The 22,087-nt window shown below is 39.3% G+C and overlaps 1 protein-coding gene across 4 annotated transcripts in view; it reads left to right on the forward strand.

Moving 5' to 3' along the window:
* FIG4 (FIG4 phosphoinositide 5-phosphatase) overlaps positions 1 to 22,087 on the forward strand; it is a 506,946-nt gene that overhangs the window by 325,903 nt on the left and 158,956 nt on the right. For all 4 annotated transcript variants that reach the window (XM_073675844.1, XM_073675845.1, XM_073675842.1 and 1 more), the window contains one exon: positions 18,285 to 18,480. In XM_073675844.1, coding sequence (XP_073531945.1) covers positions 18,285 to 18,480 — 196 coding nt within the window. The remainder of the gene's footprint in view (positions 1 to 18,284; positions 18,481 to 22,087) is intronic.

The following is a 22,087-nucleotide window of genomic DNA, read 5'->3' on the forward strand; positions in this document are numbered from 1 at the left end:
ATTAGGCAACTTCCTTTCCTTTGGCAAAATGGGTCAGAAGAGAGATTTGACAGGCTCTGAAAAGTCCAAAATTGTGAGATGTCTTGCAGAGGGATGCAGCAGTCTTGAAATTTCCAAACTTTTGAAGCGTGATCACCGAACAATCAAGCGTTTCATGGCAAATAACCAACAGGGTCGCAAGAAGCGTGTTGGCCAAAAAAGGCGCAAAATAACTGCCCATGAATTAAGGAAAATCAAGCGTGAAGCTGCCAAGATGCCATTCGTCACTAGTTTTGCCATATTTCAGAGCTGCAACGTTACTGGAGTATCAAAAAGCACAAAGTGTGCGATACTCAGGGACATGGCCAAGGTAAGGAAGGCTGAAAAACAATCACCTTTGAACAAGAAACATAAGATAAAACATCAAGAATGGGCCAAGAAATATCTTAAGACTTATTTTTCAAAGGTTTTATGGACTGATGAAATGAGAGTGACTCTTGATGGGCCAGATGCATGGGCCAGAGGCTGGATCAATAAAGGGCAGAGAGCTCCACTCCGACTCAGACACCAGCAAGGTTGAGCTGGGGTACTGATATGGGCTGGTATCATCAAAGATGAACTTGTGGGACCTTTTCGGGTTGAGGATGGAGTGAAGCTCAACTTCCAGACCTACTGCCAGTTTCTGGAAGACAACTTCTTCAAGCAGTGGTACAGGAAGAAGTCAGTATTGTTCAAGAAAAAGATGATTTTCATGCAGGACAATGCTCCTTCACATACATCCAACTACTCCACAGCGTGGCTGGCCAGTAAAGGTCTAAAAGAAGAAAAAATAATGACATGGCCCCGTTGTTCACCTGATCTGAACCCCATAGAGAACCTGTGGTCCATCATAAAATGTGAGATCTACAGGGAGGGAAAACAGTACACCTCTCGGAACAGTGTCTGGGAAGCTGTGGTGGCTGCTGCACGCAATGTTGATCGAAAACAGATCAAGCAACTGACACAATCTATGGATGGAAGGCTGTTGAATGTCATCATAAAGAAAGGTGGCTATACTGAACACTAATTTTTTTTGTTTTTGCATGTCAGAAATGTTTATTTCTAAATTTTGTGCACTGATATTGGTTTGCTTGGTGAAAATAAACAAGTGAGATGGGATTATATTTGGTTTTTATTAAGTTGCCTAATAATTCTGCACAGTAATAGTTACCTGCACAAACCGATATCCTCCTAAAATAGCCAAATCTAAAAAAAATCCCACTCCAACTTCCAAAAATATTATGCTTGGATATTTATGAGTCTTTTGGGTTGATTGAGAACATAGTTGTTGATCAATAATAAAAATAATCCTCTAAAATGCAACTTGCCTAATAATTCTGCACACAGTGTAATGTCCAAAAATGACAAAAGTATTCTAGAAATGATACCTTTATTGGCTAACCAGAAGTACTTCATATTTAATTCTATCATGGTTCTGCATAAAGTGTTGCTTAACCCGTTAACAACCTATGACGTGATTATCCATCATAGATCACCTCCCGCCCTTTGGTGCAGGCTCCGGCGATGAGTCCGCACCTTTTCCTGCACATGACAGCTGATCTGATCAGCTGTCATGTGCCCCTAACAGCCGTGGCTGAAATCGCGATCCACCCGCAGCTGTTAACAAGTTAAATGCCGCTGTCAATCTCTGACAGCGGCATTTAACTTGCGCAAACCGGATGCGCGTCATTAGCTCCTCCCATCGGCGCAAAAGACCCCTGTGGTTGTCATTGTCAAACTGCTATGAGCGCCGCCACGTGGCCACAGAACCAGCTGGCAAATGAGAGTTGACAAGCCAGATCAAAACCAGAGAGGGCAGACACAGGAGAAAGTGAAGTGTCAGGGAAGAGGTCAGGAGATAGCCAAGGTTGGAGTCAGAAGAGTGGGGACAAAGGTAGAATTGTCAGTATATACTTTCAGCTGGCAACCCCTAGCAAACTGTTGGGAGTTTAAAAAGGGTGTGGCCCTAAAGAGCACAACAGGGAGCTGATTAATTGTACTGCAGAAACACGCACGCTACCTGACCTAGCAGCACCACAAATCCAAGCCCTATCAATATGTTTTACTGAACTGTGCTTGCGCAGCGCCATCCACCTTGTAATTGTAGCTCCACCCAGTAGCATAGGCAAAGGTTGTAGGAGCAGGTTCAGACAAGGATTTAACATGATGTTCGGAGGAATGAATTGTTTCTGCAGTTCCAAGTAATTTGCAGGTTTTTGTTGCCTGTAGTGTTATAGACGTACAATATACAGAACTCCTTAGAAACTTGCATTTCGATGAACAAAGTAAAACAATTTATTGATCCCGGTATGTGAAATTATAGTAGTAGGTTTTACGTTCTGAATGATGAAACTTCGCCTGGAATTTCAGTCTAAAGAAAAGTTTTGCTTTTAAAGTACAACGTTGACTGAAGATATTTTAGAGTAATTTTCTAATATTCATGTAGTGTCAAATATACAGCTTTTCCAAATTAAGAAAAGTTTGTACAGTGACTTGGACAGATTACTACACAGCTTCAGCTTATATTTGACAGTTAAACTAAGCAATAATCTTTTTCTTTACAGTAGTACTGTAACAAATAATGGCAGCCTGTCACCAGTTTCATGCCAGAAATGGATAGATAATAGTGCAGTGCACATGCTTACTTCATTTACACAGGCTTTGGATCACCTGTTTTTTTGTTTTTGCAATCAGAGGAGCTCCTAGCAGTTTGATTCCAAGTGATCTTATATTACTACATATCTTATGGACAGGTGAGAGTTTTTTTATGGAACAATCTCTGTAAGCATGATTTATTGCTCTTTATCTTTGTTTTATATATCAGAGAGTTAGATGCTCAAACATATTCTCCACTCCATTGACAAAATCAGAGATGTTGAGTTTAGTGAGAGGAGAAATGTGCACTAAAAATATCAATTAAAGGGGTTTCTTGGTATTGTTTTTTAAAGTTGCCCAGGAGTAGGGGAGGTTTTAAATAAAGAAATTACTATTCCTTAAAAAGAACCCATCAGCACTGATGGAGAAACCTATATGGAAAGTTTCGGAGAAACTCAAAAGTTTTCACACATTTGCCAGTTTTGATCAAATCAGGGAGTCAATCGATCAGGGACAAGAGAACACACAACCAATTCTGTCTGTGTCCCAGACTTGACTGCCCTCAGATGCCTGGTTACAAGTTTTTATTGCAAACCACAAAGACAAGGAAAATGCGAGTTGGCTTGCTTTACGTTGCCTAAAAAGGAAGATAAGTTGAGAAAAACAAAGTCGTCAATTATGTATTCTGCTGCATTCCTTAGGATCTGGCAATATCTAGTTTACTATACGTTCACAAACAAAGGAAGGCTTTAATACTTAGAGAGCTCTGTATTAGATACACCTTATGTTATTTGCTTTTATGAATAACACTTATAAAGCTAATATTAAAATACAAAATTATCAAAGATATATGAGAATATTTATTTGTCTAAATAATAATCAAAGCAAAGTATAAACATATACCATAACAGCACCATTCTGTACTGTAAAGACATGGTTGTAATGGCGCTGTAATCCTGATTAAATTGATACCTTTGGTGGTGTTCTTCTATAATCACCATTTGGTGGTTTCTGCTAATTAGATTTCAGCGCATAGGGGCTGGATTGTACACTCGGTTTCTCCTCCCTGTCTTTGATTGCCCGGCCCTTCTGCATGTTGTGGAGGCAGGTCATTCACAGACTGGAGGCAGGCGGAGGGGCCAGAAAATCACAGGCAGAGAGAAGTGTACAGTCCAGGCTCTGTGCACCGAAATCTAATTAGCAGAAAAAGTCAAATGGTGGTTAATGAAGAACCAAAAAGCAGATTTCTTTACTAAAGGTATCAATTTAATTTGTACTACAGAGGCATTGCAGCCATGTCTTTACTTTACAAAATTGTGCTGAAGTGTTCTTTTTGTTCCTTATCTTCTCCAGAGATATCCAATAGTATCGCAGAGAAGACATCTCATCCATCATTCACCTGACTTCTGCAGCCGTTCACTAGGCTCAGTGGTGAAATGCTGTATATGCAAAGTTCACCTCTGCATGTACAGCTATGAAAAGGTGCAGGGACCTCTACCATGTCAGTGCCAGATTGATTTTTAACCGAAATGTAATTGTTATTTTTTATTTTACAGTAGTTCTTATTCTTATGAAAGTTTCAGGTAAATGAAATACTTTTAATTATAATAAATACACAGTGGCTTAATCTGCTGCAATTTTTTTCAGAACTATTGCAAATTCCATACCATTGGTCTCTGGCAGTCTAGACTGCATTTAGGTACACTATGTTTAGCTATAGCCTTTTCTTGTAAACCATAAAAACGAGAAAAAAAAATGCTTGACTAGCGTCTTTATAATCACATTACATTCTCACATTTACTGTGCAGTCATTTCAGGTAAGTTGGTATGTTTTTTTAAATAGCCTATGAAAGATTAATTTACCTTGGAAAATAGCTTTCTAGATCAGTGATTGACCATGGGTAGCATTTTTCAAAATGAGAATGTCACTGTCCATTTCAAACAGCTGAAAAGGAATAAAGACAACGTTCAACCGCTGATTTGACAAATTAGTTAATAGAGGGAGTTTTTAGAAACTTTAGAAAATCGGGACATGTTCAGCCTGCAGCTAAATGGTTTCCTAAGACACTTGAAATCATTATAAGCATTAATAGTGCAGCACAAATTATATTGATGCCAGCAATAGGGCCATTCCTGCCTGCATTTTACAATATAAAGCCAAGAGTAGGTTGATGTAGAGGGAACTTGAGGACATCTTATTTTCAAAGAGAGCAAGTTCAGGTTGAAATTGTACAATACAGATTAAAACACTCAGGCTGATTAGAGCTGTCTTTTCAGAGAAGTGGATTATACATCCCATTAAAGGTTAATTGAAACTGCATTTCTTTTATGGATTGAAAAATTAATATATTGGGGATTAATATATTGACCAACATTTTTTTTCCCTAATCTATGCTCTTATATTGGTAATTACTATTGAAATAATTATCTGATCTTAGGCAATTGCCCACAATTATCCATAATTTACTAACATATCATTTTAATTAAAGGGGTACTCCGGAGAGATACAACTCCTGTCACACTGAATTACAAGTGTTCTAAAGATAATAGAACTGCTCTGGGCATCTCATCTTTACAGTTTGACGGCATGGGCAGTACAAACATTTTTTACCTCGCTGGAGTACCCTTTTAAAGGGAATCTGTCAGTAAAATCAACTCTTTTAAGCCATCTATATGGACATGCAGTTAAAGAAAGTTGAATAAAATGATACCTTGATATCTGCGATCTGATGTCTTGTTCCAGAGAACATATAACAGAATATATAATTGAGCTGTTAAAGGAGTTGTCCGGTCCAAACTGATAAGTCTGCAGTACCTCTTTGTGACTGCAGACTTATAAATTTCCCAAGTGCACGCAATGTGCATTGCGGAAATTCACCGATTTCAAACCCGGGACCCGAGGGTATGAAGGCCATGCCCAGTCTAGTGACGCACCCGTCTAGTGGGCGTTGTCGACTAGAGGGCGCGGCCTCGCAACATACAAGTGTATTACTCATACATATTCTTTGTTCCTGGGTCTGCATCCGGCGAATCCCCGCAGTGCACAGTGCATGCGCTGGGGAATCCATAAGTTTGCAGTCACACAAAAAGTGACTGCAGACTTATCAGTTTGGACCGGACAATCCCTTTAAGATCTATGGGCTGGACACTGATCTCCCTGTATGTCTGCCTCCAGAGCTTGTTTTTACCCCTTCATCCCTGGGGCAATTTCAGTTTTTGTTTTTTTCCTCCGCTTCCTCCAAGAGCCATAACTTTTTTATTTTTCTGTCCACATAGGCGTGTGAGGGCAAGTTGTACTTTTAAATTACTTTCATTTTATCATCTGATGCACTGGAAAGAGGGGAAAAAATTCCAAGTGCGTTGAAATTGCAAAATAAAGTGCAATTTCACAATTTTTATTTTATATTATTTACCACGTTCACTATACGGTAAAACTGACCTAGCAATATGATTCTCCAGGTCAATGCGATTACGCAGATAACAAACGTATAGATTTTTTTTATTATTATTTATGTGGTGAAAAATGATTTGGAAATTCGTAAAAAATCCCTTTGCTTGTGTCATCATTTTCAGAAACCCTTAACACTTTAAATTTTCGGAATATAGTGCTTTGTGATGGCTTATTTATTGCGCCCTGAGCTAACATTTTTACTAATACCTTTTTTTGGGGTAGATACAATGTTTTGATTGCCTCTTATTGCATTTTATTGCAATGTTGTGGTGGCCAAAAAAATGCCGTAATTCTGGCGTTTTGATTTTTTTATCTCGTTCTGCTGTCTATCAATTGGATTAATTTATTTAATTGTTTGATATATTTTGCGGGTATTCGCTGGTTGCACACCTGGGAATGGAGGGTATGTATGAGTTATACATACCCCCAGCGAGAAGGGGGTATGGAGCGAGGCCGCGCCCTCTAGTCGGCCACACCCAATAGACAGCTTTCTATTTATTTTGATAGATCGGACTTGAATAAATGCAGCGATACTAAATATGTATTTTTTTTTTTTTTAAAAAAAATCATTTATTTTTAACCCATTCGCAACCCTGGGTTTTTCCGTTTTTGCATTTTCGTTTTTTGCTCCCCTTGTTCCCAGAGCCATAGCGTTTTTTTTTTGGGTCAATATGGCCGTGTGAGGGCTTATTTTTTGCGGGACGAGTTGTACTTTTCAACACCATTACTAGTTTTACCATATAGTGTACGGGAAAACGGGAAAAAAAAATCCAAGTGCGGTGAAAATGCAAAAAAAGTGCAATACCACAGATGTTTTTTTTTTATTTTTTTTTTTTACCACGTTCACTGAATGCTAAAACTGACCTGCCATTATTATTCTCCAGGTCATTATGAGTTTGTAGACACCAAACATGTATAGGTTCTTTTTTATTTAAGTGGTGAAAAAAAATTCCAAAGTTTGCTAAAAAAAAAAAAAAAAAAAGGCGCCATTTTCCAAGACCCGTAGCGTCTCCATTTTTCAAGATCTGGGGCTGGGTGAGGGCTTATTTTTTGCGTGCCGAGCTGAAGTTTTTATTGATATCATTTTGGGGTACATCCGATGTTTTGATCGCCCGCTATTGCATTGTATTGCAATGTTGCGGCGACCAAAAAATTAATTCTGGCGTTTAGAATTTTTTTGTCGTTACTCCGTTTACCGATCGGATTAATTCTTTTTTTATTTTGATAGATCGGGCGATTCTGAACACGGCGATACCAAATATGTGTATGTGTTTTTTTTTTTTATTATTATTTTATTTTGAATGGGGCGAAAGGGGGGTGATTTAAACTTTTTTATATTTTTTTTATTTTTTTAATATTTTTAAAAACATTTTTTTCACTTTTTGCTTGCTTCTATAGTCTCTATAGGAGACTAAAAGCAGCACTTGTCTGATCGAATCTGCTACATAGAGATGATCAGCAGATCACCTCTATGCAGCAGAAATGGTCCTGTGCTATGAGCGCCGACCCCGTTCATAGCGATCAGCTCATGACAACCAATGGAGTCTGCTGCAGATCCAGGGTTGTCATGCCAACCCATCGGTGACCCACGATCATGTGACGGGGTCGCCGATGGGTGGGGTAAGTGACGTGCATCCGGTTTGCGTAAGTTAAATACCGCTGTCAGAGATTGACAGCGGCATTTAACATGTTAACAGCCGCCGGTGGATCACGATTCCACCCGCGGCTGTTGCGGGCACATATCAGCTGTAATAATCAGCTGACATGTTCCCGGTTCAGTGCGGGCTCAGCGCCGGAGCCCTCACTGAACCGGGCGTTACAGCCTTGTGCGTACAAATACGGCACAGGCTATAAAGGGGTTAATGGGGCAAAAGGTGGGTGAATTAGAATTTTTTTTTTCCATATTTTGTTAAAAAATGTTTTCACTTAAAGCTACGATTGTTTGAGCGTTTGTGCTATACATTTCAGTACATCCATTTCAGTACATCAGCACTGCTATGTAAAGTGAAAATCACAATCTCATATGAATGCCAGCTACATGCTGGCGTTCACAGGAGAATCGTCATGACAAGCTGCACATGATGGCTGATGAAAATAGCCATCATCTGTCGGGAAAGATGCGTGCGAGCCTGCATCAAAGGTAGGGGTCACAAAATGACATACATGTACATCATACACTACCGTTCAAAAGTTTGGGGTCATTTAGAAATTTCATTATTTTTGAAAGAAAAGCACATTTTTTTTCAATGAAGCTAACATGAAATGAATCAGAAATACACTCTATACATTGTTAATGTGGTAAATGACTATTTTAGCTGCAAATGTGTTTTTTTATTGCAATATCTACATAAATGTATAGAGTCCCATTTCCAACAACCACCACTCCAGTGTTTTAATGGTACATTGTGTTTGCTAACTGTGTAAGAAGGCTAATTGATGTTTAGAAAACCCTTGCACAAATATGTTAGCCCAGCTGAAAACGGTTTGGCTGATTTGAGAAGCTATATAATTGACCTTCCTTTGAGCTAGTTGAGAATCTGGAGCATTACATTTGTTTGTTCTATGAAACTCTCAAAATGGCCAGAAGAAGAGAACTTTCATGTGAAACTCGACAGTCTATTCTTGTTCTTAGAAATGAAGGCTATTCCATGCGAGAAATTGCCAAGAAACTGAAGATTTCCAACAACAGTGTATACTACTCCCTTCAGAGGAGAGCACAAACAGGCTCTAACCAGAGTAGAAAAAGAAGTGGGAGGCCCCGCTGCACAACTGAGCAACAAGACAAGTACATCAGAGTCTCTAGTTTGAGAAATCAACACCTCACAGCTCCTCAACTGGCAGCTTCATTAAATAGTACACGCAAAACGCCAGTGTCAACGTCTACAGTAAAGAGGCGACTCCGGGATGCTGGCCTTCAGGGCAAAGTGGCAAAGAAAAAGCCATATCTGAGACTGGCTAATAAAAAGAAAAGATTAATATGGGCAAAAGAACACAGACATTGGACAGAGGAAGATTGGAAAAAAGTTTTATGGACCAACGAATTAAAGTTTAAGGTGTTTGGATCACACAGAAGAACATTTGTGAGACGCAGAACAACTGAAAAGATGCTGGAAGAGTGCCTGACGCCATCTGTCAAGCATGGTGGAGGTAATGTGATGGTCTGGGGTTGCTTTGGTGCTGGTAAAGTGGGAGATTTGTACAAGGTAAATGGGATTTTGAATAAGGAAGGCTATCACTCCATTTTGCAATGCCATGCCATACCCTGTGGACAGCGCTTGATTGGAGCCAATTTCATCCTACAACAGGACAATGACCCAAAGCACACCTCCAAATTATGCATGAACTATTTAGGGAAGAAGCAGGCAGCTGGTATTCTACCTGTAATGGAGTGGCCAGCGCAGTCACTAGATCTCAACCCCATTGAGCTGTTGTGGGAGCAGCTTGACCATATGGTACGCAAAAAGTGCCCATCAAGCCAATCCAACTTGTGGGAGAGGCTTCAGCATGGGGTGAAATTTCTCAAGATTACCTCAGCAAATTAACAACTAGAATGCCAAAGGTCTGCAATGCTGTAATTGCTGCAAAGGGAGCATTCTTTGCAAAATTTGAAGGAGATGAGAAAATTATTATTTCAAATAAAAATCATTATTTCTAACCTTGTCAATGTCTGGACTATATTTACTATTCATTTTGCAACTCATTTGATAAATAAAAGTATGAGTTTTCATGGAAAACACAAAATTGTCTGGGTGACCCCAAACTTTTGAACAGTAGTGTATGTCGTGAAGGGGTTAACTGAAAGAGGGTTTTACCAGCGTGAGACATGTAAATCAGGAGAGCAGACACATCTTCCATTTTTCATTTATAAGGGATCCCATACACTCTAATGGCCAAGTTTGATCCACAAAACGGGGATGAGAATAGGACATGCATTGTATCTCTGAATCAGACTCACAAATCTGTTATTAAAATGAATGTGTTTGGATCAGTGAAGCTCTATGGGTCTGTGTCCTGTCTGTTTAAAAATTGGACAGCACACGGACATATAGAAGATGTGTTAATGTAGCCCTACAATCATTTGTCTGTCAGTAAAATCAACTGGGTACATAGCAAGTTTACCCCCTGCTTTGCTATAGAAGACCAAGACCAGTAAGCCTTAACCGCTTGGGACGCTCAACCCCTCAGTCTTCTGTATGAAAAATAAAAAAGAGCGATTAGGGGAAAATGTCACCTGTACAAGCATCTCCCTGAAACACTTTTATCTTACATTTCTAGGTTTTGTATTTTCAACCTTCTCTGTCCATGAAGTTTTATCCTTCCAGCAGCCACTCCCTTCCAGTCATCAGGGCGGTGCAGAGGGCTATAGCAGTCACAGCTCATTACACAGTGATGGTACTCTCATCACTTCTCCTTTACCTTGATTGACAGCCTGATCTGCAGCTTGTGTGTGGAGCTGTCTGCCACATGTCGGGAAGTGATTACAGCCGCGCTTGCTATACAGTAAACTGTGACTGTTACAGCTCATTGCACTGCCCCAATGACTAGAAGTGAGCAGCTGCAGGGAGAATATAACTCAATCTTCTCCCTATAGCCGCGTTTACTGTAAAGCAAACTAACATGATTTAAATGCTATTTACCTGCAGATTGCCATTATATCTGCAGGTGAATGGTGTTTTGGGGGTGACAGAATCTCTTTAATTAACCTCATATGCACTGCTCATAGACTTCTTTTTTGAGACTACATTTAGCCACAAACTACCATTTAAATTAATGGGTTCTTGTTATATCATGTTGTTTTAATTTACAAAAAAAAAAATTGAAAACAGGATCAATAATATGAGAAAGACTATTCTTACTGTACAGGTTTTTCAGTAACCGAAATCTCTGAGGGAATGACAAAGGAGTTTAAGCAACATAGAGTCCATTCATTCTGGAAATCTATGGTTGTCAAAGATTACATGTAAATATGACATATCAGAAGATTTTGATTATTTTTATTGGAATTTCCTTTTAGCTACTTCTTTCTCTGTGCCATACACGAACGTTGCAGACGGATTAGCCTCAGAAGTGGAGTTTGGGTTGTAAGCAGCAGGTTTCATCTATACCATACAGCTGATATCCTGCTCTAGCAGCCATTTAAACTAAAAACTTACATGCAGGTAGTTGCTAACTACCTGCCTGTCGCCAATCTCTGCCAGCTCAGAGCAGTCACAGACCACTCCTGTTGGAAATTCTGCTGTTTCATTTGACCTCACGTCAACAGAGTAGCTCTTCCTCTGCTCTGTTCTGTCAGTGAGTCTTCACTGCAGACGTCATGCTGATTGACAGTCAGCACTTTATAGTTAGGCAGCGGGGAGCCTTCTGTGAATCACCATAACATTGGCAGAGCAGAAGAAAAGAAGTGGATCTGTAGAAGAGATATCACCAGAAGCTGCTGAATCGCCAGCAGGAGTGGTCTCTGAATTCTCTGAGCCGGCAGAGATCGGCGCCAGGCAGAACAGGCAGAGGTAATTAGCAACTACCAGCCTGTAAGTACTTAGACCCATAGAAAAAAATAAGCAAAGTCCCAGGTATCCCCTTGAGTAGTGTGGCCATTTTAGCAGTTAGTGTGAAAAGGCTCCTTGTGTCACCCTATTGGCACCATAGCAATACAATTGCAGGGTGCTAATTAGTTTGATGGTAGTCAGGAGTATTTTAAAGCCGCTAACGCTTCCCACATCAAGGTCTCATGGAAATATCTGTCAGTTTTCACTGACAAGAATAAGTTACAGAAATAAATAAGTAGTACAGTGTACTACTCACTTCCAAACAGCAAACAGGTGTGTACAGGTGCTTACTAAGAGTAGCCATCTCCATATATAACTAACAAATAAAGTAGCACCCTGTAGTGCTATAGCATGCAAACATGAAATATATGAAATTTGAATTGTATTACTGCTCTAGAAAATAGAAAAAATTGAGAATACTTAGCGCATAAATTGGCCAATTCACGTGTACACGGCAGCCACGATAAGGCAATTCTCTCTGCTGGGAACCTATCTAATGTGAATCCTCTCTAAGGTTAAGAGTACACAGTACCTTTTTGTGCGTTTTTTCAGCACAGAAATGGGCCAAAAATGCATTGCCTACCCTATTTCATGACTTACTATGACATTTTGCAAGTTCTGTGCACATGATCAGGAATTTTCCTGACCGAATTTCATGTGCGGAAAAAAACGCAGCATGTCCATTCTTTGTGCGTTTCCGCATGTGTTTTTGCCTATACAATGCATTGGAAAAAACACATGGCAAATCCGTGGGCAAAGACGCACAAACGACGCATGTAAACGCTGCGGATTTTCCGCAGCGTTTTTGCTGGCAAGAGTTGCAGAAACACTGCAGAAATTTCTGCATTCAATTCCTGAACGTGCACACATAACCTAACGCTGAAGCCTACATTTATATGAAATGGTAGGATCCTGCTATGATTAAATATTGACGCTGAGGAAGTGAGTGCTCAGTGGAGTGAAGTTTTTTTCTTTGTAGGCCTCATTCCATTTTCGGTAAACATTAGAGTGACGTGCTTTATCAAAAAGCTCTATCTTGGTCTCATCTGTCCATAAGACATTTTCCCAAGAGGATTTTGGCTTAGTCATGTACATTTTGGCAAACTGCAGCGTAGATTTTTATGTTTCTTTGTCAGCAGTGGGGTACTCCTGGGTCTCCTGCCATAGCGTTTCATTTCGTTCAAATGTTGACGGATAGTTTACGCTGACACTGATGCCCCCTGAGTCTGCAGGACAGTTTGAATTTCTTTGGAACTTTGATTTAGGGCTGCTTATCCACCATCCAGTCTATCTTTTGTTGCAACCTTTCATCAATTTTTCTCCGCTGTCCACGTCAAATTAGATTGTCTACAGTGCCATGGATTGGAAACATCTTGATTATGTTGCGCACCGTGGACAAAGGAACATCAAGTTCTCTGGAGATGGACTTGTAAACTTGAGATTGTTGATATTGTTCAACAATTTTGGTTTTCATGTCCTCAGACAGTTCTCTTCTCTTCTTTCTGTTCTCCATGCTTAGTGTGGCACACGCAGACACACAATGCAAAGATTTCGTCAACTTCTCCCCTTTTTATATTCTTTCAGGTATGATTTTCGTATTGCACACACCTGTTACTTGCCACAGGTGAGTTTGAATGAACATCACATGCTTGAAACAAACTTGTTTACCCACAAATTTGGAAAAGTGGCAACAATTTTGTCTGGCTCACTTTTTGGGGTTTTCTATGAAATTAATTGGGGAAGGAAGGTTGAACTTGATGGACCTAGGTCTTCATTCAACCTACGTTACTATGTTCAATTTGCATTTTTTTCTCTGTGCTATTCCAATACACACAAAGTAAATAAACATGTGTATAACAAAACGTGTAATTGCAATCATTTTCTGAGAGAAATACTTAATTTTCTGGGACAATTTCAAGGATGCCAACACTTTCGGCTGTATAAGCAAGGCCAATGATTTTTGTGTAGGAAATGAAAGGCAGTGAAAATCCAGGTATAATTGCATGTGTAATAACATATGCCTGTTCTTCTTGGAGTGGATATGACATTTATTAGCAATTCCTATGAAGGTTAAAGAATCTCTGAATAAATGTTAAACCTCTCATCGGCAAGCAATCAATTGCTGAATTTCTCCTGTAAAGTGGTAAATAGCCAGACACTTAACTGAATTGTGCGCTATATGCTTATTTTTATATTTGCAGTACACGTGTGCAACATCTCACGTGTCTTCTCTTTCCTCTTCACCTGCTCCTTGCACCCAGTCGCATCTGGCTCCATGGCAACAAGCCTGCCGTCTGCGTTTGGCTGCTTTAAAAGGAAAGACCTGACTGAACACCAATATGTCTGACTGCATATATTGTAGTATCTTCCTGCGTTAGTTTGCTTTTTGTTTGCCCTGATATTGTCTCCATATCTGACCTTAGTCTTACCTATGGAGTCTACCTACATCCCTTTGTGTAGAAGGCTGCTACTTGTAGTACACTCTCCTGGTCTTGACCCATTGATCTGTATTTTTTTTTTCTCTTCATCTGTTGTTTTTTACATTCTGATGACAATCCTTTGCTTTTTTTTTTTCTCACTTTGCCACTGCTTCTGCTCTGGACATACTTAGCAGCATGCAGCTGCCAGTCAGTGATTACTTTAGGTTCAACTGACACAAGAATCCGAATGTCTGTAACTCGTGTAATAGGGAGAATTCTTAGACTCTTCTCATTTTCACCAAACCAATTGTGGTTGAAGAATCTTTTTTTCAAGTGATAATTGTAGCCATATATACAGTCCATGAATCCCAAAAAATAGATGCTGCAGTATGTATGCCATTATACTTATTTTTTTTTGGGATGACTTCCAACTTCCATCTTGTCCGCTATTCTGCAGTCCAACAAATTGCCACTGTAACTACTCTTAGCGGTGCCTTCCATCGCTTGCTGCATTTTTTTATTTTTACAAAATCACAGATTATAATGAAAGTGTATAGAATTTAAACAATTTCACGAAATTGGCAACCACCACGATGAGGAGCGGGGGGTGCCATTTGCGCTCGAGCGTGCCAACCTCCGCTGTGAGGTAGGGACAGATTAGGGGTCAGCTTAGGGCATTGCCCCTTCCCCACTTTATGACAATCTCTTTTTGGGCTGAGAACATCCTTTTAACTATTTTTGGTGTTTTTTGTTTGTTTTTTGAGGGTCAGTTACAATTGAATTTTTAATGATACTAATAAACATAAAATTTTAGGTGTATTTTTTTTATTTTAACCACCATTTGATAAAGATTGAAAGACCCTTCAAGGGTTCATCAACCAATGTATTATGCAATTAAAATGTTGCATTTCTAATCTCTCCCGCCTTCTCCGTTCCTGACACGCTATAATAAATTTTGCAAAATCACTAGCCCACACTATCCCATCATTTCCCTACAGCATGTCTCCTAATCACAGTTCTCACTGTCCTTAGCTGTGTGCTTGTTCAAATACCCTTTTGTGTAAATATAGTGATAACAGTGCAGACTCTGGAACAAAACACTGATGCTGAATGTGTTACAGCAGCACTTGTGCTGAGCTTTATAGTTCTACTAATATTACAGCTCTGCTATTCACCAGAACTGTGACTCAAGGAGTGCCCACCATACGGAAACTGAAGAAGACTGAAAATCTCTTTTCTGCTCAAGAGACTACTGGAGAATAACCTTTTAAGAGCCCTGCACCTCATAATAGATTTGGGGCATCTTTCAACTCCAAGGACTGTTGAACACTTCTAGTGTAATTTATTCCAACTTGGTGGCATAAATTATCATGAATTAGTCAGTTATGCTGACCCAGGTCTGCCCACTTTCCTAAAAGTTGTTTAAAACTGCTAAAATTCAAAATATTTTTGTAAAACCTTGAGTTGTTCAAAAATTTTGCGACATTTCAAGGTTTTTTACTTCAGAATTCTGGCAAAACACTTTGATGAATTAGGCCTTATATGCTAAACTAGAGAAATAAGAGACAAGCATTTCCATTCAATGTTTCCATCAGTGTCAGGAGAGAAGTTTTTGGGGTCGGTCTTTTTAAAGTGTTCACATCAAAAGGTTCTCAAAATAATACAGAGTTTCCTTGGTTTTGCCAATTATTATTGACAATCCACGATTTCACATGTGGTGGCCCTGCTGACTAATTGCCTAGCCTCAAAAAGGAGTCACTTTTTATATTGACCTGATTCTTCACCTCTAGGATTGTGGCAAACAGTTGTTTGTCTCTGCTATAGAGGTGGGATCCTTGCTTTTTCAGTAGTCCTAGAAGCACAAGTGTACTCCTTTTGACTACATGTTGGACTGGGGGCTTAATCGAACTCGGGCACATTTGTCTTTACAATTTTCACCCAATGCGGCAAAGTCAAACTCACTTGCCTTACCTGTTACTATTGATGGCCAGAATAGAGACACGATGTCAAGCAATTGATTTTCTCTGATATCACATGCCCCAGCGTAAAGGCCCATTTAGAAGAGCCAGTAATTGCTCAGATTAGAACACTTACAACCAGATTCGAATATTCATGATAATTTCATAATGTAAAGAAGTTAGGCCACCAAACTATATGGTCAAAAATGCTCATTCATCGTTTATTGTATTTGTGTGAAGAAATTATTACTTGCTTATACATTGTGCAATGTAGATACAACTAGTGTAATATTTTAAGAGTGCTAAATTTGTCAGAATACATTGAATAACGTGATTCAATTATTTAAAATGTACAATTTTTTTGCACAGTAATTTTAATTAATAAATGCTTTTTGCCATACAGTATAGAACGTTCATGACAATTGCACCATTAATCGTTCACACGGTTATCTACTAGATAGAGTTTCAGTTTAAAGGGGTATTCCATGTATGAAATTTTTTACCCATAGGTTCCCACTTTTTAAAAATAACAAATTTAGCTTCTCCTCTCCCTCTCCTGCCTTGGCACCTGCTCTTCATAGCTGCAATGTGTCCTTTGCAGACAATTACTGGGTCCAGTATTTGATGTTGAGATTGGTTCAAGTTGGTATGAGCCCACTGAATCCAGTGACTGGATACAGTGTAAACGTGCTGTATTTGTGATATCACGTCTGCTTAGAGGGTGAGTAATGCTCTATTTGTTAATTTTAATTGTTTGAAGTCTATGGGATAAAAAAAAGTGTAAATAAGGAAAACTCCTTTAAAACCTCCTCCTGAAATTTACTTTTGGAGCATCTGCAACAATTGCCCATACTCCTGCTAAACTCTAGTCAAGGACGTTAATTAACTTTGTTACTAAGTTGAAGACCTTTCTACTAGTGTTTCTCGAACTTGCTCGGATAAGGGGTTATCCGGGCATGCACAAGTCCTAACCGAGTATCTTCAGCGTGCTTGGAAAATATGTTTGCGTTGCTGTGGCTGCATGTGTTGCGGCTGTTAGACAGCCGCAACACATGCAGGGATTGCCTGTTTGTCGGACAATGCCTACATGTTTGACAGCCGCGGCAACGTGGACATATTTTCTGAGCACTCCGAAGATACTCTGTTAGGACTCAAGCATGCTTGGATAACACCTTATCTGAGCACGTTCACGCAACACTACTTTCTACCATCTGGTGGTGAATCACTCTTCTTAAATTATTACAATTTTGTACCATTGTCTGGACTGGTCTCAGCCTCACAGATGGCACAGACAATTATCAAAACGAGATTCTCTAGATGCCGCACTTCATGTCAGCCAGCACTAAACAAAAAGAATGGATCTTTAAAATGCAATGAAAATCACAACGTTTATGAAATATAGAGCCAAACTAACTTACACAACAAAGCATTATGTTTTTTTTGTTTTTGTTTTTTGGGTCTGGTTTTTCTTTTAGTTTTTTTTGTTTTATTTTTGTCAGTGGTTGGCCTCTACATTTTGTGTTACATCATTTTATGTAGAAGAATTAAACTTAGATTTATTTTGCCTAAGAACACTTTCCTGAATAAAGAATGGTATCTAATCTTCCTCCAGAAGCAACTTCTCCCAACGATCCAGGAGCAAATTGGTAATAAACCATGCTTTTTCCAGCGTGATGGAGCACAATGTCGCAAGACAAAAGTGATAGCTAAGTGGCTTGGTGAACAAAACATTGACATTTTGGTCCATAGCCAGGAAACTCCCTAGGTCTCAATGCCATTGAAAATCTGTGGTCAATCCTCAAAAAATGGGTGGACAGACAAAAAGACATATATATTGTGCTAAACTCCAAGCACTGATTAGGCAAAAATGGGCTGTTATCAGTCAGGATTTGGCTCAGAAACCGATATTGAGCTGCCAAGGCAAATGGCAGAAGTTTTGAAAAATAAGTATCAACACAGTAAATATTGAGTCTTTGCATAAACTTGTAGTCAACAATAAAAGTTTCATAATCTTCTAATATGCTTATAATTGTACTTTACATCTGATTGAAAGATCTAAAAACACTGAAGCAGCAAACTATGTGGAAACCAAAATGTTTCAGTCTGAAAATTATGGCCACAAGGGTACATTATGGATTTATGCAAACAGTAATTCCTTAACATCTTATTTGCAAAATTTACCCGCACCCACATCAAATAAAAAACATAACCACTTTGTAGTGAATGGTATATTGCATTTTACATTTTGGCAATTGTGCACCAGACAATTACGTTACATTTCATTCCTATTTTGCAGTAGCAACACAAACCGGGAAGAAGCGGTATTACAACGGAAAACAGCAGCAAGTGCACCTCCTCCACCAAGTGAGGAGGCCGTGTCTAGTAGTTCTGACGATGACTCTGGAACAGATAAGGAGGATGAAGGAGCTGTATCTCAGCGATCTACACCTGTCAAAATTACAGATGTCGGTGACAACACCAAAACAGCAGAGGTAACTTGGAAATTATGGAACAGGCTGACTTTAGCAATGATACCAGTGTCCTTACTTTATGCACTCAATAAAATGTACAATAGAGAATAGTTGCCTAAAAAGTTAGTATGCAAAAAACATTGGGACCACTGTGGTGTATATTAATAATGCATTATCGGTGTGAAGCAATGTTGTTTTTCATCATTTGGATTTTAGGTGTTATGACAACATTGTTTATTAGATAAGTTTGTGGTGATATGGATGTTTTTAAATGTTAACTCATTTTTTATTAGTGCAAGGTTCCTAATTTCTAATGATCTCTCTTCTAATCCCAAAAATGCATTAGATCACTAAGTTATGAAGTTCTAAATAGGTTAAAATGAGTTTTTGGGTTTCTCTGTCTTTTAGTGTTCTAAATATGTGTATCTGCCTTTTTTTTTAGACCTCTAAGGATTAAAGGAATTGTCCACTAAGTAGCATAACCTCTTCTCAATCACTGCAATTTCCTCCATGTAAAATAATAACAGCCTATACTCACCTCTGTCGTTGCCTGGTCTCCCAGAGCTCGCATGACATTGATATGTTACACGAGCCCTATTGCCAATCAACAGCCGCTTCATTCTTACTTCCTTTGAACAAAACTGATACCCAGGGGAAGTGATAACTGCAGCTGCTCTCTAACTTCCTTCTAATGTCAGTTTTGAGAGTGAAGTGGCCGCTGATTACCTGCAAGGCTAGCGTGATATAACCATGTCAAGCAAGTTACGGAAGACCCAGCCGCTGACATTGCTGGAATGGCACCTGCACCAACGGTGAGAATAGGCTGTGTTTATTTTGCAAAGGGAATATACAGTGATTGGGAAGCGGTTGTCAGAGTAATGGACAATCCCTTTAATATCTCTGGTATGCATTAGGACAGCTAAATGGATATAAATTGTGAATCTTATTCCCAGCATCTCTTCCTATTGTAAGGTGCAAGAGCCATGCATGCAGAATTTATGATATAGACAATCTCAAGAACAGTCAGCAATAAGGGAATATGACAAACCATATCTCATATGAGAGGTACAGTCACTTGAACTAATCCGTTTCACAGTAAGATGCACAAGCTTCAGGTGCAAAGAGTAGCATGAGTGCTTTTCAAGCTTCACGGCAGAAACAGTGATGTAAAAGTTGATTTTTCAGCCAAAGACCATGGAAATCCCTTGAATATTCACAGTAGTGTTCTTAATGTATGTCTCAGGTTCGTTGCTTCCCTGATTAGGTGGTAAAAACCTGGTGACAAATTCCTTTTATGGGAACAAGGCACAAACCTAAACAATGCGTTTTTTAAGCATTTCCGCAGCGGCAAAAACGCTGCAGAAACGCTTAAAAAACGCATGGTAGAAGGCCTGCCATGTTCCCCAATGATAATCCGCACATGCTGCGGAAATTTCCGCTGCGGATTATCATTGCGGAAAAAAACGCAGAGCTGCCAATTATTTTGCGAAAGCGCTGCATTTTCGCCGCCATTGACTTGCATTGGAACGCATGGATTACGCATCACTGAATCTGTAGATGCAAATTCCATGCGTTTCAATGTGCGAATGGTACCCGGGTGTGGAAGAGAGGCTCTGGACCTGGGTACCATAGAACCTGTGAAAAAAAGAATAAAATAAAAAATAAATATTATATTTACCTTCTGATGGCCCGCGGTGCGCTCGTCTTCACTTGCCGGCAGCTCGCGGTGGACTGAAGGACCTGCGCTGATGTCATTTAGTCATGTGACGGCAGGTCCTTCAGTGTAGTTTACCGCGAGCCAGGACGGAGCGAAGCAAGACTCCGGGGGCCATCGGAAGGTAAGTATAGATTTATTTTTTTATTTTTTGACATTCTTTACGGTCACACTATATAAATCCATGCTGTTTGCATGGATTTATATAGTGTGACCAAGTTGTCAAGCACTTTCCAAGTGATGCTAAAATTGCTTGGAAAGCGCTTGTCAACTCGCATGCGGAAATGCATGTGAAGAACGCTTCACATCCGCTTGTCCCTGGCAGGAAAAACGCATGTACAATCCGCATGTACAATCCGCATGCTTTTTTTCTGCCAGGGAGATGCAGAAATGCTCAGGAAAAAATCCGGAGCATTTCTGCATCGTGAGCACATAGCCTCAATGTAAATCTATGAGAGCCTCTTTCTGGCTCTCATAGACTTAGATTGATTTGTGACTTACGGCTTGCCCAGCAAAGACTGGAGTGATCCTTCAGGTCACAAATTGCTGGAGACCGACCAGAGCGACGCTGATAAAACATGAAAACAGTAGCTGGTAAGTATAAGACTGGGGGCAGGGAACTTAAATTAGTAGCACCACTCCAGCTCTGCAATAAAAAAAAAACCCAATGGTCTGGTGCTTTAACATTGTTTTTTTTCGATTAATAAATGGTACTGCCATAAACCCAATTTTACACACTTATACAAATATATAAAGTATCATAGGGCAGAAATAACACATTAGATGACAATTTATTTGAACAGGAAGTTGGCCCTTACATCTTCCTCTATCACAGTTTCCAGACCTGTGTGAGAATGACATAGAAGGACTAGTATATTGAGATTTCAGGTTTTGAATGTCACGGGGCCTTAATTTTTATGGATTTGAACATTCTGACCCTGAGCAATTTTCTTCTAAAATTTCACAGTATTTTTGATGATGATCTACGTTCCTTAAAACGTCTGGTTTTTGGTTGATACGTTGTTTTTACTACATTTTATATGATTTCTCTATTACTAAGAAAAGCAGTCAAAGAACTTAAAGGGAACCTGTCAACTCATTTTTAGCTAAAAAAACTGGCCCCGGTGTGCTGTTAGTGATGCAACGTGCATCACTACCATGTTGTTGTCAATGAAAAGCTCCAAGTATTATGTATAAAAACCTCATTCCCTCACGTACCTTTTTTTTCAGTGCTAGGGGTGGCGACTTTATCTTTTCAGTCACGGATCATACACTGTACTATTGAAATTAGACACAGCATTGCCTTGACTCGCCTGATGTCACGGAAACCAGGTTTCAAATGCCACAAAGGATATAATCCCTCAAAGGATATAAAGTGTTATTTATACAATACTTCGAGCTTTTCTTTGACAAAAACATGTTAGTGGTGCACAGTGCATCACTACCAGCACACTGAGGCCGGTTTAATAGCTAAAATGAGGTGACAGGTTCCCTTTAAGCTTCTGACAGAGTCATTTTTGAAGTAACATTAACCCATTAATATTTTTTGCTTGTAATCATTTTTCTCAGCAGGAAAGCAAAAATAAATTCTATTAGTGATGAAGTTCCTTTTTTGTTTTAGAAGTTTGGAAATAAATACATTTAGGTAATCCAGTATTACTACTTTTTGTGTGCTCCATAGCTTCACTTGAACCAAGTATTAAAAAAACAAAACATTTAAATAAAGTTAAATATTACTAAGCCCACGCATTAAATAGTTTTCATTGTCTGACACTTTTAGATATGCACTAACACCCTAAATTTAGCAACTACAACTCTAATAATTGTTTGGGGACAACAAGGGACTTACTGATTGATTGGAGGGGAAACCACGTGAATACTGTGATAATTTTTTTATATTCAATATCTCAAGAC

Source organism: Phyllobates terribilis, unplaced genomic scaffold (genome assembly GCF_046119375.1).
Source record: "Phyllobates terribilis strain yellow unplaced genomic scaffold, ASM4611937v1 Scaffold_3__8_contigs__length_932513732, whole genome shotgun sequence".
Classification (NCBI taxonomy): domain Eukaryota; kingdom Metazoa; phylum Chordata; class Amphibia; order Anura; family Dendrobatidae; genus Phyllobates; species Phyllobates terribilis.